A 17,063-nucleotide genomic window follows, 5' to 3' on the forward strand; every position below is an offset into this window, starting at 1 on the left:
TTGGAGGTTTTTGTTTTGTTTTATCTTTTAAAAAAAAAAAAAGTAAATTAGTTGCCAACATTCAAAAATCAAACAGTTCATATTAAAATCCAGATTTCTACCTTCTGTTTAAAAAATCCTAAGATCTGGCAACACTGGCTGGCATCTTCAGTGGCAAATATGGACAGAACTGAGTATGCCTCAGGTCTGCAAGTCACAGGTCAGGAGTGCTACAGGATTTTTTTACCTCAATATCCGGGATTCATTGTCTCACTACTTCAAAAAATGAAGAGGTGGACACAAAATAAGCAGTAGGCAAAAGTTTATTAGAGAAATAGATTAGAAAGGAAGAATAGTAGGAAAGCTCTCTTTATAGAGAGGAGACATCCGAAAGCGAATGCCTGAGGACTCCAGGTGAGGGTTCTTGTTTTATAAGGTTCTGGTTGGGGCGCCTGGGTGGCGCAGTCGGTTAAGCGTCCGACTTCAGCCAGGTCACGATCTCCCGGTCCGTGAGTTCGAGCCCCGCGTCAGGCTCTGGGCTGATGGCTCAGAGCCTGGAGCCTGTTTCCGATTCTGTGTCTCCCTCTCTCTCTGCCCCCTCCCCCGTTCATGCTCTGTCTCTCTCTGTCCCAAAAATAAATAAATGTTGAAAAAAAAAAATTTATAAGGTTCTGGTTGCCCACCCCCCCCCGCCCCCTTGTTCCTTCTCAGGTTCTATCTACCCTTACTGACTGGATAACTCTAGGTGCTTGGTTGGCTCGACTCCATTGTATGAAGGGTGGTCTATGGCCATACAGTTCCTTGTGGGTCATAGGCTTTACTCCTACTTAGTATTAATCAGGTCTTTTGTCAAAGCCCTGATGGGAACATGAGGGGGAGTAAGTGGGACCTGTTACATTCTTAAGAGGAACCTTAAGCCTGAGGGGGCTTGCTGTTCAGACACTCCCAGCATTGTTCCAAAATATGTGTTTTTCCCCACCCAGGGACCTCAAGTCCTAGTGTTTCCCTCTCTGCCTACTGAATTCTACCTTTTACTATCACAGCAGGACCCACCAATCTCTATGGGCTCCCAGCCACTTAGGCCAGGGTCTATTGCCATAATTACTGAGTTTTATGCCATCAACCAAGGTTTAAACCATTCTATATACTATGTGCAAGAGGGTAAGACAACAGGCAAACTCACTTTAGAAAAACAAATCCATCAGATCTGGTCAAACCATTTTTAAGGTAATTTGACCTTGGCCATCAATTTAAAACATTTGACCCAGGGTACAAACGCATTTGCACCAAACACAAAAAATACAGACACCCAAGGTTGTATATTATTTGAAATAGCACACGACTGAAAGTGACTTAAATGTTCATCAGTAGGAGGCTGGCTAAATAAATTATGGAATATCCACATAATGGAATACTGTACAGCTATTTTTAAAAGGGAGAGAGAGAATAAAGTAGATCTATTGTGTACCACTCAGAACATTTTCTAAGAATGTATTTTAAGAAATGAAAGAAAGGTAGAAAAAGGGAGAAAGGAAAGAAGCAAGCAATTTGAAGGACAGCATATACAGTGTTATTCCATTCATGGGAAACATTTTTAAGGGAAAAATATACGTAACTGCATAGAAACTTCTAGAAGGATACACAAGACCAGGAGCTATATGGGGAGCAGGCAGAAGCATAGGGAAGAGTCACTTGTTTACTTTTCACTTTAAAACCTGTCTCTTTTTAAAATCATGAACATGTGTTATTTTTATAATTTAAAGACTAGATATTTAATGATTAAAACAACAGTGCACTGGTGCTGACAGTTAAATTCCAACTCAGAGGAAATTAATTTCTATGAAATCTGTCATTCTCCAACAAAGTCAGAAAAATGAAGCATAGCTATTCAACATACACAGCAGGTTGGCTTGTCATGACTCACTCTGATTTCACAAATGGAGATAAAAATGCCTACCTTACCAGATTAGAAATGGTCTACAAAATGTATAAAAAGCACCAAACACTTGCCACACTTAGTAAGTGTTCAGTAAAGGTGGTTGTTATCCCACAGCCCTCCCCTGCTGCCCAGTCCTGACTAGTGTCAATGACCAATCGAGGATGATTATTGCAAAATGGAAGATTTAAATTCCATCCCAGGTGGGGGCACCTGGGTGGCTTAGTCTGTTAAGCATCCGACTTCGGCTCAGGTCATGATCTCATGGTTCGTGAGTTTGAGCCCCGCATCGGGCTCTGTGCTGACAGCTCAGAACCTGGAGCCTGCTTCGGATTCTGTGTCTCCTCCTCTCTCTCTCTGCCCCACCCCCACCCCCACTTGCGCTCTTTCTCTCTCCCAAAAATAAATAAACATTAAAAAATATGTCAAAAAAAATTGCATCCCAAGTGAATGTCAGCCCTCGAGGAAGATCAGAATATACTCCTCAATAATGAAGGCATTTCCTCAGGATCTGCACATGGTATTGATGGGGTTTTGGAGTGACTGGGGATTGGAGCCGCCAGCCAAGAAAGAATTCTTGAGCTGTCTTTGGTATCAAAAAGGTGATTTTATGAAAGCACGGGAACAGGACCCGTGAGCAGAAAGAGCCTCACTGGGGTTGTGAAGAGTGACTGGTTATATACATACTATGGAGTTTGGGGAGGTAAAGGCAAAAGTGAGGTCTCCAGAAGGACTTTCATATGCTAAAGAAGACTCCTGAAATACCACAGGCCTAGCTATTGTCAAGCTAAGGTTGTTTTCCCTCTATCAAGGCATTAACATTATGACTGTAGGGGGTCCCTGGAGAAATGCTGTACCCCATATTGGCCTCAAAGTAATTGTCAATGGGCTGCAGGTTAAAAGGAAATTTAGTTTTATGTGCCATTTCCTTTTGCCTTTGTTCCCCACATCACTACTGGGGCTCCAGGAAACTGAGTCCATATTGATGAGGGAGCATAAGGCAAGCTGAGGGCAGAGTACAAGCTAGCATCCCCCCCTCCCCAGTACCTCCAGGTGGGATATGTGTGACAATTCCTCAGGCACTCCTGGCTACCCAAGAACAAAGCAAAGGACAGAAAACAGATGGTTAAACTATTAAGAGTCTCCATCAGGGGCGCCTGGGTGGCGCAGTCGGTTAAGCGTCCGACTTCAGCCAGGTCACGATCTCTCGGTCCGGGAGTTCGAGCCCCGCGTCGGGCTCTGGGCTGATGGCTCGGAGACTGGAGCCTGTTTCCGGTTCTGTGTCTCCCTCTCTCTCTGCCCCTCCCCCGTTCGTGCTCTGTCTCTCTCTGTCCCAAAAATAAATAAACGTTGAAAAAAAAATATATATATAAAAAAAAAGAGTCTCCATCAGTTTACAAATATTTTAGGACAATGACAAAAATAAGGGGGGGGGGGGGCAATCATCAATAGCCTAAAGTCCACAAACTCCCTACTGTCTTAATATGAAGGCTCTGCCAGAGGGAAAAACAACCTTAGCTTGACAACAGCTAGGCCTCCAGTAATCTGTGAGTCTTTAGCATATGAAAATCTCTTTGGAAACTTCCCTTTGGACTTTACCTCCCCCAAGTCCATAGTATATAACCAGTCATTCTTCACAACCCCAATGCAGCTCTTTCTGCCCAGGGGTCCTGTCCCCATGCTTTAATAAAATCACTTTTGTACCAAAGACGTCTTCAAGAATTCTTTGTTGGCCATCAGCTCCAAACCCCCACCATCACCCCAAAGCCCCATCAATAGGTCTTGGAGATTAGCCTATTGATAAGATTGCTTTTTTTCTTATAATTTACTAAGATATTTGTAAGCTGGTGGAGACTCCTGTCCTGCATGACTGTGATCTCTATCAGTTAACCATTTGTTTTCTCCTTTCCTTTGTTCTTGGGCAGCCAGGAGTGCCTGCGGAAATGTCATAGGTATCCCACTTGGGGTGGGGGGAGGGTGAGGTAGCTCTGCTTTGCCCTCAGCTTGCCTTATCCTCCCTCATCAGTACCACCTCCATACACACAAAAGCAATCCCATTGCCTATTAAAGTTCCCCATTTAAAGAGACTCCTACACACCCGTGTTTTTCCCCCAAAGATTTCCTGTCCCCATCTCCAACAAGTCAGCTTGATGAAGAGTAGCAGCTAGAGACTCCCACACTCCTTGCCTTCCCTCTACCCTTTTCAGTTCACAGATCCTTTCGCTAATGTCCCAAAAGAAATGGTGCCAGAGGTCATATATCAACCCTGCCCAGACAAGGAGGGGTCATGTGATATTCACCAAGTTTCCTGACCAGAATTCTCTTTTCAAGACCCTTTGCTCTTTGAAGTATGGTCTCCCTCACTCTCTACCCAACCTCAGCCCCTCTGAGCAAGAGGTGAAGAGAGATCAGATATGCCCTGAAGGCCTGTCCCTTTGAATCCAAAGCCCTGAGAACCCTTCTCCAGTCCTACATACCCTCCCCACAGGCCCACAGGTGGAGAGCACTGGGAAGGGTTCCCACAGTGCATTAGCTCTGAACAGGGGAGGAGGAAGAGGAGTGTCACGCTATCCAGCCTCTGTCATCAATAATTCATGAGGTTCAGACACAAGGGCACCAGTCAGAGAGTCAGTTTTCCCCGGGCATGGGGAAAATTAGACGTAAGCTCTCTTATCTCATCAGGATATGCTGAGTACCAAAGCTGAGTACCGCAGCTGTAGCTTCTTGGTTGAGGAATATACTATAAATCCAGTGCATGCCTGATAGATCACTCGCTACCCATACATCCCCTTCTGAATGTTGAAATCCTTTATTAGCTGCTCTGCAGAACTATACATATACTAAGTGAATCTCTAGCAAGCATGAATTCTATTAAACAGCGATCCCCAGAATTTCACAGACGAGGATTCTCTCTCCTCTAACTGTATGGACTGACACAGAGTTGCCAAACTGGTGATTTCACCAGATAACAATACATTTTTCAACTTACCCATCTGCTTTCATCATCTTTTCTTAACAAAAAGATGAACCCCCCTCCAAAAAAGGAGCAAAATAAAGAACTATTAAATTAAACAATATTAGCTTTATGAAACTCACTATATTATCTTTATTTGTCTCAATTTGCCTTGAACGAGTGAAAACTTTGCCATGGATCAGCACATCTCAGCCTGGCATTTTGGAGGCCACTGGGTTAAACCAATTCAGACACTAACACTTGGATCTGTTGGGGCCTTTGTACAGCATCCCACAAGCCATCCAGATTTATTAATTCTCCCAGACACCCAGAAGGGAGATCATTTCAGCCTACTCCACAGAAGGGTAGGGTGAAGTCTTGGAACAGAATTTACAGCTAGAGAGGACTTTATTCATCATCTCCTCCAGCATCCTCTGTTTACAGATGAAGAGCCTGGCCTGTAGCAACAATAATAATTACTCTATGGTGGCAATAATCACTAAGTGTTTAGTAGTTTCCAGTTTTTAAAGTGCTTTTACATTCAATAAATATTTATTGAACTAGGATGGAGGCTAAGACCAGGGGACATGGTGATTATGGAGAATTGAGTACTCCTGAGTTTGTATTTCCACCACTGGCTGGGAGATCCTCTCACCTCTTGTTACCACTTAGGCCCTGTACAATGGGGCAGTCCTCTTACGGTAGAGGGTATGAAAAGTCCTGTCCAGTCAGGATCTTTTTCCCTGCATGCTGGTTACCACAGTGATCAGAGTCAGCCCTCCAGGACTGTGAGCATGGAGGAGACCCTGAGCCAGTGTGAAGTGCTAGACCCAGCCCAGCTACTCCTCCCCATCACATCTGTCTCCCAGGCTCTTCCACCCTCATCTGAGACCCTCACCTGGTGACTCTGCGAGGACCACAGGCTTCACTTCCATGGGCAATCTCAAAGCATTTGCCCTCTTGTGAGCTATCACACACGTAGACCCAGACTTTCTTGGAGAAGGAGGTCCATCTTGAAGTTCTGGGAAAGAAAAGCAATCAATTCAAAGCTCTCTCCGCCACCCCAACAAATAATAGGGTCAAGCAGATGGGGGTGGAGAGCGTTGCCAAGGGTGGGGAAGTCTGTGCGGAAGTCTGAACGGGCCCCTGGAGGAAACCCTGGCAGACAGCACTGTTCCACAGCCGCAGAGGACGGCGGGGCGCGGCGGCCGTGCGCCAGCAGGGGGCGCCCGCGGCCACAACCGGCTCCGGGTGTGAAGGGCCCACGCTGAGCGGGACTTGCCGGGCGGGGGGCGGAGAGCGGGGCGGGGAGCGGGGCGGGCAGTCACCTATCCTGAGCGGCGCAGAGCCTTTTAAGGTCCGGCGGCCATGCAGCAGGCGAGGCTGCTGCTGAACTGCTGCGCGCCGGCGTGGGAGTCTGTGCGGAAGGCCAGCTCAGGGATGGCACGCCAGGGCCCGCTCGCCAATAAGGTGGCCCTAGTAACGGCCTCCACAGACGGGTGAGTGCCCGGGCCGGAGTCTCTGAGACCCCCACTATCTGGAAACAGGTACTATCCCCTTGATCTTTGCTTCCCGGCCCAAGTCCTCAAGCGTCACTCCCGGGAAGAGTCCGACCCCAGAAGAAAAGAACCACGTGGTCGGCCTGCAGCCTGACCGAATCCTCTTGCCTTGACTCCACTTCTGCCAGTCTCCTCCCACTGTTGCCTCTGGCTCAATTGCGCCACCTCAGTACTGCCTGCATAAATCCAGTCTCCCAGTAACTCCGGGCTGCCCCAATCAAACGGCCCCCCCTAGAGTCTGGGAAGACCAAACACCAGAAATCCAAGACAGTCCAGATTTCAAAAATCCGGTCCCTCTGCCTCCATCAACTATGGAAATGTTCCAGACTCCCCATTTGGAGCCCTTCACCTAGATGGGACACAAGACCCATGCGTCCAGGTTTTTGTTTAGCTCAGTACATTTTGCCCTTGCCCAGCCTGTTTCTCACCCACCGTTCTTGTCTATCCCTGTTTCTCATCCCCACAGGACTTTGCTAGATGCCAGCAAATCTAAAATGCAATGTATGCGAAATGCTAATAGCCAACAGTTGCAAAATGTGTAACCCTTACTCCCAGGAGAGTATTGTAAAAAATTTACATTTTTTTACTAGAGACCCACCCTTTCACATACACCCCAAAACATAATTAACAACAGAATTTTAAGATGATGTAGACTAGTAAGGAAGGTATCTGGGGGGCAGGGGCTCTTTCGAGTGAGACCCTCTAATCATTGAAGTGGCTGTTGCTACACCCCTAGCTCATTTCTCTCCCTTCAGTCCCTACAGGGCATGGGGACTGTCACTGTGAAGGTGCCTGTGGAAGGTAATGTCAGTGCCTGGGAATGTAGCCTGACAGCCAAAACCATAGGAAAAACAAGTAAATGAGTGTTAAAAACATGTGAAGCATGTCCATCTGTATGGTAATGGCTATGCCATTAGCCCTCTTACACGTAAGGTAGACACCAGGTCATACAGATGGAGAGCTGGAATTCAAGCCCGGGCATTCTGACTCCAGGGCCCATCTCTCAACCATTTCCCCCATACTGGCATTGACTCTCTCTCTGCCCATAGGATTGGCTTTGCCATCGCCAGGCGCCTGGCCCGGGACGGGGCCCACGTGGTGGTCAGCAGCCGGAAGCAGCAGAACGTAGACCGGGCAGTGGCGGCGCTGCAGGGGGAGGGGCTGAGCGTGGTGGGCACCGTGTGCCACGTGGGGAAGGCCGAGGACCGGGAGCGACTGGTAGCCACGGTGAGCGGCAAGGGTATGGGCAGAGAGCCAGGAGGTGGCAGAAGGGAGCCAGTCTAAGCTTACTTCCCTGCTTTCCTAGATAACACTGGTGTGATCCAAGCCCGCATTATTAACTAAAACATAACCATGCGTTATGCACCAATCCACCAGCACATTTTTGTGTGCCTTTCTATTATGTCTCTGAGAATCATCCCATCCCAGTCAGAGAATCAAAAACCACTCTAATGTTTCAACTCTGCATCATCCCTTGGGTCCCCCAGAAAACCAGCTGGTTCTGGGTCTCCAGTAGTTTCCAATCTAATTGGGCAGACGAGAAAGGTAAATACAATCACAAAATAGATGTTCCCACCCTTGGGCTAATAATCAATCCCATGGTCTTTAGTTTATAGATTCGAGTGCCTTCTCTAGGAGGAACCCCACCATGTTTCAACCACCTACTGTGTGCCATTCACTTTGTTCAGAGCCTTCATGGGTTATCTCTAAACCTGACAACAACCCAAGCAAGGCAAGGACTATTCTCCCTGTTTTGGAACATTCAGAACATTCTGCTCTGAAAGCTGGAGCGACATCCCAAGTTCCCACAGCCAGTTAGGAAGAGCTGTAAGTCAACCCAGACCAGCCAAGCTGACTACAGACCACCAGGCATTTCTCCATTAGCATCGGGTCAGGCCTTTGGTGCACAGTTGGACTTTAGTCTCAGAGAAGGTGTCTAAGGGGTACCTGGGTGGCTCAGTCAGTTGAGCATAAGACTCTTGGTATTGGCTTAGGTCATGATCTCAGGGATCATGAGTTTGAGCCCCACCTCAGGCTCCTCGCTGACAGCACAGAGCCTGCTTAGGATTCTCTCACTCTTCTTCCCTCTCTGTCCCTCCCCTGCTCGCATGTGCTCTCTCTGTCTCTCAAAGTAAATAAATAAACTTGGAAAAAAAGAAAAAGAGTCTAAGACAGTGTCAGAATTGGTATTTGGCACCAACCTCCCAGCTACCCAAGAAAATAGGAATATCTGGCAAAGGAGGCCACTCTTCCGTCAGGCTCAGGGCACATGCTTTATTCCCTAGAGTAGAAAGAAGAATCTACCCTAGATGGAAAGTAAGGGATTGTGTGAACAGATAGGAAGGCTGGAAGAAATAATTTGGTAATCTTAGAAGAGGGATACCTTAAACAATGGTAAACCGTGATATAATAGACCATATAAAGTCATTCCATTTTTAAGGAACCATCTGGCAGATACTCGAATGAGCATTGGAGAGAGCCAAATGTGTGTCCAAGAAAGTCACCTTTCCTGGAATAGGCTGCTGGACAGTGTCTGAGATTAGGACCTTGATCCCAAGGGTGAAGGGAGCCATCTAGAATCCTGGGCCAATTGCTGACTGGCCATATGAAATGTGCATAGCAATTTAATGTCCAAATCCTGTCAGGGAAACAACCTCTCACCCTGACCAGCTCCACTTAACCAGTCCTACAGCCCTGGCTCAGAAGTGGGGTTTGAGCTAGACCTCGAGGAGGGCGTGAGACTGGATAGATGGAGTTGGGACAGGATTTCAAATGACCCCGCAAAATGAGCAGCCAACCAAGGAGGGACTGAAGGGTAGAGGGAGCCCTGTGAATTCACAGCAGAGAGCATAGGCTCAGGAGTGCTGGTGGGAAGGGCAAGCGACAGGGGCCTCCAGAGCTTGCCAAAGGTGCTTGGATGTTCTTGGAGGAAATAAGAAGCCACATGAGGTTTGAGCATGATGAAAATGGTTACATTTTAAAAAGATAATCTGGCACTGGTAAGAGGATATATTAGAGTAGAAAAGACTCTGAGCCAAGGATGTTAGCAAGGAAGCTGTTTCTGTCATTCAGGTCTGGAGCAGCAGCAGTGGGACCAGAATGGATATGCCCAAGAGACCTCTAGTGGGAACCAACCAAGATTTTTTTTCTTCCTAACCCGGTGTTAAGAAATGGGAAATAGGAAGGATGAGTCAAAAACAACTCTTCGGTGGAGAACAGGATAGGGTACTTGTTAGCAATCTGAGATGGGTTCTGCCTGTTAAGAACTGTTAGCCTGCATTGGAAAAAGCTCCTCCCTTAAGGATGGTTACTATCCAGCAGCTTCTAAATCTGCACAGCGAAGCTTCTCAAAGGTGTGGAGAGCAGAAACTAGATCGGCTGCTTCTCCACCTGATGGTATTTTTTCTAAAAAATATATCTATCAGAAAACAGCACCCAACTCCTAATCACTTTTGTGTAGTGATCACACAATTTAGAACAGGCTTAAGAGACACCTGGGTAGTCATAATGCCTTTCTCATTAATCTTCTATGGTTCTCTGTCTGTTTGGGCAAAACCTAGACTTCTCCCCTCTCCAAGCTGCTAGGCTTCCCACCCCCAACATCCCTTTTTAGCTTATTCTGCACTTTGCTCGTCCAAAATCCATAGGTGAAACTTACACAGAGCCAAAGCAGGTGGCTGGGGCCTTGTGCCGGGACACCAAAAGTTACAGAGCACCAGATAGTATTCATACTGATTTTAAAAGCTTAGGTGGTTTTAAATTTTGTTAAATTTACATGTTGACAGCCCAAGCATTCCTTCAGCAGTGTAGAAGCAACTGAGCTTAGCACCTAGTTAGCAAGAATAATTAGTTAAAACGGGAGCTAGCAGATGGTACACATTGTTAATAACACCCCTCTGTGCGCCAAATCATGAAGCACAAAGTTGATTGAGGGCCCATTTAGTGCTGCTCGCCCAAGGCATCAGAATTGCCCATTCTGGGCAAATGCATCGTCTGGTTTCAGAGTCACGTATTGTTGGCAGATTCTGTTTGGCCACTCATTACTCTGGCACATGCCTTCGCCATCTACTTACAATTTATTAGCGAGGTGAAATGTTCCCTTTCTTGGCTTTCCCTGTTTAAATCTCAGTTTCTGCCTTGAATCTTCCATGCCTGTAAGCCAAAAGGGGGGGGGGGGGCAGGGAGAGAAAATGACATCATAACCAAGTGTGAAACCGCTTTAAACCCAAGCTGGTGCCTTCCCCAGTGTGGCTCCTGGGTAGTCAGTTTCATAGAGAGCTCAACTCACTTTCAGAGGACTCTTATGTATTACCTCTGTGGTAGAAGGGATGCTGACCTCAGATCTGCCCCCACTAACTAGCTTTGTGCCCTGAGCAGACCACTTGCCCTCTCCCAAAGTCCCAGGGAGCAGGCCTCCTGTTCCTGGCCAGCCCTCTTATATCATTACTGAGAAATTCACTTCCCTAGACTACAGTTTGTTACCTTCACCATGAGGACACTGGGCTGGGTGGTCTAAAGGCCCTTCCAGGGTTGACTTTCTGTTGGCCTATTTAAAACCGTTTCTCCATTCAAGTAGGTGTGGACAGGTTGAGTTTGAGATAATGGTAACTCAGTCAAGGAGAACTGGACAGTAAACTGGAGAAATGGGGCTGGGACTGGGTGTGAAACGAGAAAGCGTCTAGAAATGGATTTTGAGGTGGGACTGAAGAAGCCATGAGCATCGAGGAGCTCCCCAAAGGGAAAGTGTGAAGAGTAAAAGGTCAGCAGCAGCCCTAGAAGTGGGGGCAGGAAGAAAGAAACTAGACAACCTGAAACATTTAGCAGCAGAGCTTAGGGTAGCTTGGGAGAGAAATGTTTCATGAAAAAGAGACATCATTTTGACATCATTTCATTCCTAAGAAGGAATTCTTCATCAACATTGATAAGTGCACCTCCCTTACTGACCTGCAGTCCTAATTCAGACCTTACTCCTCCTTCTAGGCTGTGAACCTCCATGGGGGCATTGACATCCTAGTCTCCAATGCTGCTGTCAACCCTTTCTTTGGAAACATAATGGATGCCACCGAGGAGATGTGGGACAAGGTGAGAGGGGATTAAAGGAGCAGGGGACAGGCCTCAGAAAACGGCCAGAACAAACTCAGTCTGCTTTTAGAATTCATTTGTCAAGTTCACTGTAAATGTGAGGAATCCTTGTGATTTGCACACACCTGGAGTGCACCTGGTAAAGGGCAAGTGGGGGGTGGCTTCTTCTCTCCTTGCCCTTCTTTCATTTCTGCTTCTCCCCACTTTTGTTCTTCCATTTGCTCCTTGCTAGCCTTCTTGTGATTCATTCCCCAGCTCTCTCCCCCTACATGCTTATCCAGGCTCTTCCTGGTTTATTTCCAGCAGAGACATGGCAACTATATGCCAATAGCTAATACACCTAAACTTATCCACACCCCATCCCCTTTCCAGCTTCTAAAAAAGAACTATTTCTCATTAGCTGGAAAATGTTAATAGCTGCTAGTTAAGTGAAATATCAATTCTGGTGAAATGACCTAAGTTACCGCTTTATAACTTATAATCTTGGCAAAAGACCTGTGCCCTTTTCTTCTTAACTGCAGTGTCAAGAAAATCTGAGATCCAGATGTCTAAATTCAAGTGTGGAATATTGGTTTTAATGTGAGCGTGTATAATTATATTTGTGATATATTTCACACACTACAGTTTTTAATTATAAAGCCTTAATTAAAATATTTGTCTTTGTTTACTAAGGTTAATATTCGCACATGATTTGGAAATGCTAAATTTTTTATGATCTCCCATGGTTTTGCTTTTTACTCTGATGTCATCAATAATTTCTCAACACTGAAGTTTAAGGATACTAAAATATTATAGTTTGTTTATCAGTGTTTCACAGACATAAAGACCAAAGTGCCAAATGCTCTTCAGTGACTCAGTTCCTGATTGATATTCTTTAAAGTAGAGAAACATCTTTCATGAGCAGTCTGAATAAAGACCACATGAAAATCAGTTTTAAACCAAGTAATTTTTCTTTTTAATTTGCATTTTTTAAAATGTCACAGTACATCAAATATAAATTCAGTGGTTGATCCTTGATTAAACTCTGGATTTTTTAAATAAGGACATTTGGGGAGACAACTGGGGAAATTTTATTATGGACAGCGTATTAGGTAAAATCATTATTACAAATGTTAAATTTCTTGGTGTGATAATGGATGGTAGTGTGTAAGAATGTCCTTATTCTTTGGGAAAAAATGCTAAAGTTTTTACTGATAGAGCATTGTGATGACTGTAACTTATCTTCAGTGGTTCAGGGGGATAAAACTATATAGATACACAGATAGGACAAATCGGGCAAAATGTGAACAATTGGTGAATCTAAAGTGTACCTTCCGGATATTCATTGTTTTTCTATTTCAACTTTTCTGTAAGATTAAAATTTTCAAAATAAGAAGTCAGCATGGGGGCACGGGAGGGGAATATCCCAGCAGTGCCTAGAACTACATAAATGAGGGTTATGCATTTGTTTCAAATTACGGATGCAGGGTTTTGACTGTAGCTTGTGCTCCAGCTCCTGCAAAAGTGCTCCCGTCATGATCCCACTTTCCAATAAATATCCAGCCAGACAGTCCATCCTGGAGGGCCAAAAACATCTCACTCCTTAAGCTCAGAAGCCAGGGAAATGCTAAAACAATCCCGAGTGCCCAAGGTCAGGCCACATTTTCCCTGAGCAGCATGGCCCACTCTGGGGCAGGTCCAGTAAGCCAACCCAATTCCGAGTTCTCCCTAGTTGGAAGGAACACAGAAAATCCAGCTCAAGTCCAAAGCAGCCCTGTTAATATAGGTCAAATCATACTTGGCTGGTTAGGAGACAAGAAGAACCAGGTTCCTTTCCTTCTCACCCGAACCTAATGCATCATTCTCTAGCTGAATAAGCCGGTGAGAGGTGCTTTTCCCCAGGCCTTGGCCTCTGTACTTGTATGGTCCAAGTAAACCATCTGAGATCTGCACCAGGCCCAACAAACATCCCAGGAACCCTGCTATAAGTCCTCCTCGCCCTGCCTTCTCCAGCTCTTCCCTCATGCTCTTTCTCCTTCTCTCTCTGTTTCAGATTCTGAACATTAACGTGAAGGCCACAGCCCTCATGACAAAGGCAGTGGTGCCAGAGTTGGAGAAACGAGGGTACAGACAGTGAGAGAGAGCGTGAATGTGATGGACCTTATACGGGCTGAGGGCCAGGGTTCCCATTGGGAAGAGGTTCATTCTCTTCTTTTTCCAGAGGCGGCTCAGTGGTGATTGTGGCCTCCATAGCAGCCTACACCCCATTTCCTGTAAGATCCCCCCTTCTTTGCTACTTCCATCTGTCCCCAGTCCTGCGTTTTTCCACTCCCCCAGTGATCCTAATTAGTATGTGTCCCCTTTTGGAGTCACACCACCAAGCCCCCTCCCACAAAATAGATGCCTTGCCCCCACAAATCCTAACCTAGAGGCGGGTTAGCCACAAGACAGTTTTCTAGCTGGGGACCCTCCCTTATAGGAGCTGCCCTATTATCTACTGCCCTTGGTCCTGTCTTACTATAAGAACCAAGAATGAACTGTAAACAAAGACACTAATGCATTGTCTCCTTTCCCCAGGGCCTGGGCCCCTACAATGTTAGTAAAACAGCCTTGCTAGGCCTCACCAAGAACCTGGCCAAAGAGCTGGTCCAAAGGAACATCAGGGTGAACTGCCTGGCACCAGGACTCATCAAGACTAGCTTCAGCCGTGTGGTGAGGACCCCTGGGACCCCTAGGACCCCTAGGGGCATCTTCCCAGATGGGGAAGCCCAGTACCTTCCGCCCTGATCCCTGCACTTTTTTTGACATTCCTCCCCCCCAACCCATACCAGCCACTGGTCCAGATCAGACCCCACATGCGCTTTTCTTGAGGTGTGCACTAGAGACAGGAATTCAGCCTCTGCTCATGTGGTTTCATTTTTCCTTAAGTGGATGAGAACTGGGGACACCCAGCAACAACCTCACTAGCACCTGAAAAGAATGGAACAGAGGAGGGAAACAACTGGGAACTGAGGAGGACTAAGAAGTAAAAGGGTGTCCTCTCCAGCCTTCCTCTCAGCTGACATAAGGGTGGCACTTTCTCCTCTCCCTGTCCTCCTCTTCTGCCACATAAAGAGATGTCCCTTTTTCCTGCAGTTGTGGATGGACAAGGAAAGGGAGGAGAGCATAAAAGAAACCATGCAGATAACAAGGTAAGACTGTCACAGGGGAGGGTTAGGAAGGACAAAGACAAAAGTTCCAGTCCCTCACACAGCCCACAGCTTGCTGTCTTTTGGTCCCACAGACAACATGAGCACACACAGACTTCCCAAGTCCATGAACACTGTGTCACTATGGTGGCATGTGCTAGGGATCCACCTGCATTGCAAAAACCAAACACAGGCATCTGGGTTTCAGCAGAGCACCATTCTGAGAAAAACCCTGACTCCTCTCTCCACCTGGGTGTTCCCTCCATCTCTGGGCATCCCTAGCACCCAGGGAACAAGACCAAGACCAAAACCCTGCTTTTTTAGTTCCCCTTGAATAAAAAGCCATGTTTCCAGAGCTCAGGTTGATGATCCTACAATCCAAATAAAAGGAATGAAGAGCTTTACTAAGTCCCAAAACTCCCCTTGCTAAGAAAACTCGCCTCTTCCCCATAGGGCTAGCCAAACTGTTCAGGTATCTTTGTCTGGTTCCTTTTCCTCTAACTTCCCTTCCTCTCTCCAGCTTGTGGCTTCTGGAAACTCTCTTCTCTTTAGCTTCTCCATCTTGTTCTCTCAAGAACACATGCCAGCAAGGCCTACTCTTTGCTGGTCCAAACATTCCAGATCCCCTCAGGTGCACCCAAAGCTGTTCTGATGTCAGGCATGAGCTGCACACCTACTTCACAACTCACTAACAAGTAAGGGCATTGTCATCCTGGAGCCTCAGTGAATGTCTACACCCATGCTTCTTGATCTTGGATGTGCGTTAGAATCAGCTGGGCACTTGTGAAACTACAAATGCTCAGGCTTCACTCCCAGAGATTCTTTTTTAGTTGGTCCAATATAGAACCTAGGCTTTTTTTTTTTTCTCTTCGCGAGGTGAGAGGCCAGGGTGGGGAGGAAGGTAAGCCTCCAAGATGATTATAGTGTGCAGCTATGATGGAGAACCACTAATCCAGGCCTTCTAAGTTTGAGGTACCTACTCTACCCCCACCTCTAGAGCATTCTTTGGTTAGGTTACAGTGTTCCCTAACTATGCAATCTCTGATACAAACACCGAGAATTAGCACATTCTCACAAAATGAACCTAACTTCGGGGCGCCTGGGTGGCGCAGTCGGTTAAGCGTCCGACTTCAGCCAGGTCATGATCTCGCGGTCCGTGAGTTCGAGCCCCGCGTCAGGCTCTGGGCTGATGGCTCGGAGCCTGGAGCCTGTTTCCGATTCTTTGTCTCCCTCTCTCTATGCCCCTCCCCCGTTCATGCTCTGTCTCTCTCTGTCCCAAAAATAAATAAAAACGTTGAAAAAAAAATTAAAAAAACAAAATGAACCTAACTTTAAGGGACAAAAACAGATTCCTGAAAAAGTTGTCTGTGAATTGAAGCAATATAAATGGAATCATTTTAAACAAACCATTTACTGTCTTACAGACTACCTGACACTTGAATAGTATACACACATGTGAAACAAAATAGCTGCTCACCAGATTATCTGTATGACTTTGGATTGTGGTGTCCTGATTCTCTAAAACACAGAGTGTCTCTGTATTATTTGAATATAATGTGTGGTGGTTTTTACAGCGTGCAGTATTTAGGCAGTATTTATTATGACAGCTTATCTTCATGGTAACCCTTTTTGATTGACAAGAAGCTTATACACTGGTCCTGATAAATCATCTGATACTTTTTGAATAAGCACATTCATGCCCTGAGGGCCAGGTCAGGGGGTCTGGCCTGTTTGATATTTACTCCGTTCCTTGTTTCTCTTATTCCTCAGGATAGGCAAACCAGATGAGTGTGCAGGCATCGTGTCTTTCCTGTGCTCTGAAGACGCCAGCTACATCACTGGGGAAACAGTGGTAGTGGGTGGAGGGACCCCATCCCGTCTCTGAGGACCTGGAGAGAACTCACCAGGGCAGAGATTGGGCTCTAACTCCTGAGTACTGTTCCAGCACTTATCAGTCTTTCCCACCTCTGCCTAATATACTGCTCACCTTACACCCTACTTCACCCCCAAAATCAATTCTGCCCTCTGAAAAGATCCAGCCTTCCTTCTGGTCAAGGTGTGGTCCTATGAGGATTCACCCTGTTGCTGTAGCTTTAGATAAAGACTTCCCCTGAGAACATAGGGCAGGCCTGCTGGGAAAGCTGAGTCTACCTTGGCAAAAACTAATATTTTTTTCCTGGGCATGGGGGAATTTGAGGGAGATGGGATTGAAGGAACCTGGGTGGAAAGAGCAGTTGGAAAATCAACAACTTGCAAAGGGAGGTGCAAATAAAATGCAGATGACTGTATTGCTTTGAGTAGGTGTGTTCATTTGTCATTGCAGGGTACATAGATGTGGTAGCCAAGCAGAGATTGAGTGAGCTACAACCCTGGATCCCCTTAATCCT

At 46.3% G+C, this 17,063-nt stretch overlaps 1 protein-coding gene and 1 long non-coding RNA gene across 3 annotated transcripts in view; one reads left to right on the forward strand and one right to left on the reverse strand.

The window, feature by feature from the left end:
* The window catches only part of LOC122468919, a 189,899-nt gene extending 183,586 nt beyond the window's left edge, over positions 1-6,313 (reverse strand). Inside the window, exons 1-2 of the long non-coding RNA XR_006293351.1 lie at positions 6,197-6,313; positions 5,767-5,889 (exon numbers count right to left, since the gene is read on the reverse strand). This is a non-coding gene — a long non-coding RNA (uncharacterized LOC122468919). The remainder of the gene's footprint in view (positions 1-5,766; positions 5,890-6,196) is intronic.
* Positions 6,237-16,964, forward strand: LOC122468916 (dehydrogenase/reductase SDR family member 4). Of its 2 annotated transcripts, none has more exons than XM_043555851.1 (8): positions 6,237-6,367; positions 7,477-7,654; positions 11,408-11,509; positions 13,542-13,612; positions 13,710-13,761; positions 14,066-14,200; positions 14,624-14,679; positions 16,447-16,964. In XM_043555851.1, exons 1-8 carry the CDS (start codon positions 6,237-6,239, stop codon positions 16,559-16,561), a joined length of 840 nt encoding a protein of 279 aa, XP_043411786.1. In that variant the 3' UTR covers positions 16,562-16,964. The 2 variants fall into 2 exon arrangements, with proteins under 2 accessions (XP_043411786.1, XP_043411787.1); XM_043555852.1 differs by lacking the exon at positions 14,624-14,679 and adding an exon at positions 15,320-15,371 and having other exon boundaries at positions 16,447-16,635.
* The last annotated feature ends 99 nt before the right edge of the window (positions 16,965-17,063 follow it).

This window comes from Prionailurus bengalensis, chromosome B3 (assembly GCF_016509475.1).
Source record: "Prionailurus bengalensis isolate Pbe53 chromosome B3, Fcat_Pben_1.1_paternal_pri, whole genome shotgun sequence".
Taxonomy (NCBI): domain Eukaryota; kingdom Metazoa; phylum Chordata; class Mammalia; order Carnivora; family Felidae; genus Prionailurus; species Prionailurus bengalensis.

Excerpts from the sequence above, each read along its gene's own strand:
- LOC122468916 (XM_043555851.1), top strand. The coding sequence starts at position 6,237 with ATGCAGCAGGCGAGGCTGCTGCTGAACTGCTGCGCGCCGGCGTGGGAG. Across the intron at positions 6,368-7,476 it reads GTAACGGCCTCCACAGACGG|GATTGGCTTTGCCATCGCCA; the intron begins GTGAGTGCCCGG and ends CTCTGCCCATAG. Across the intron at positions 11,510-13,541 it reads CCGAGGAGATGTGGGACAAG|ATTCTGAACATTAACGTGAA; the intron begins GTGAGAGGGGAT and ends TCTCTGTTTCAG.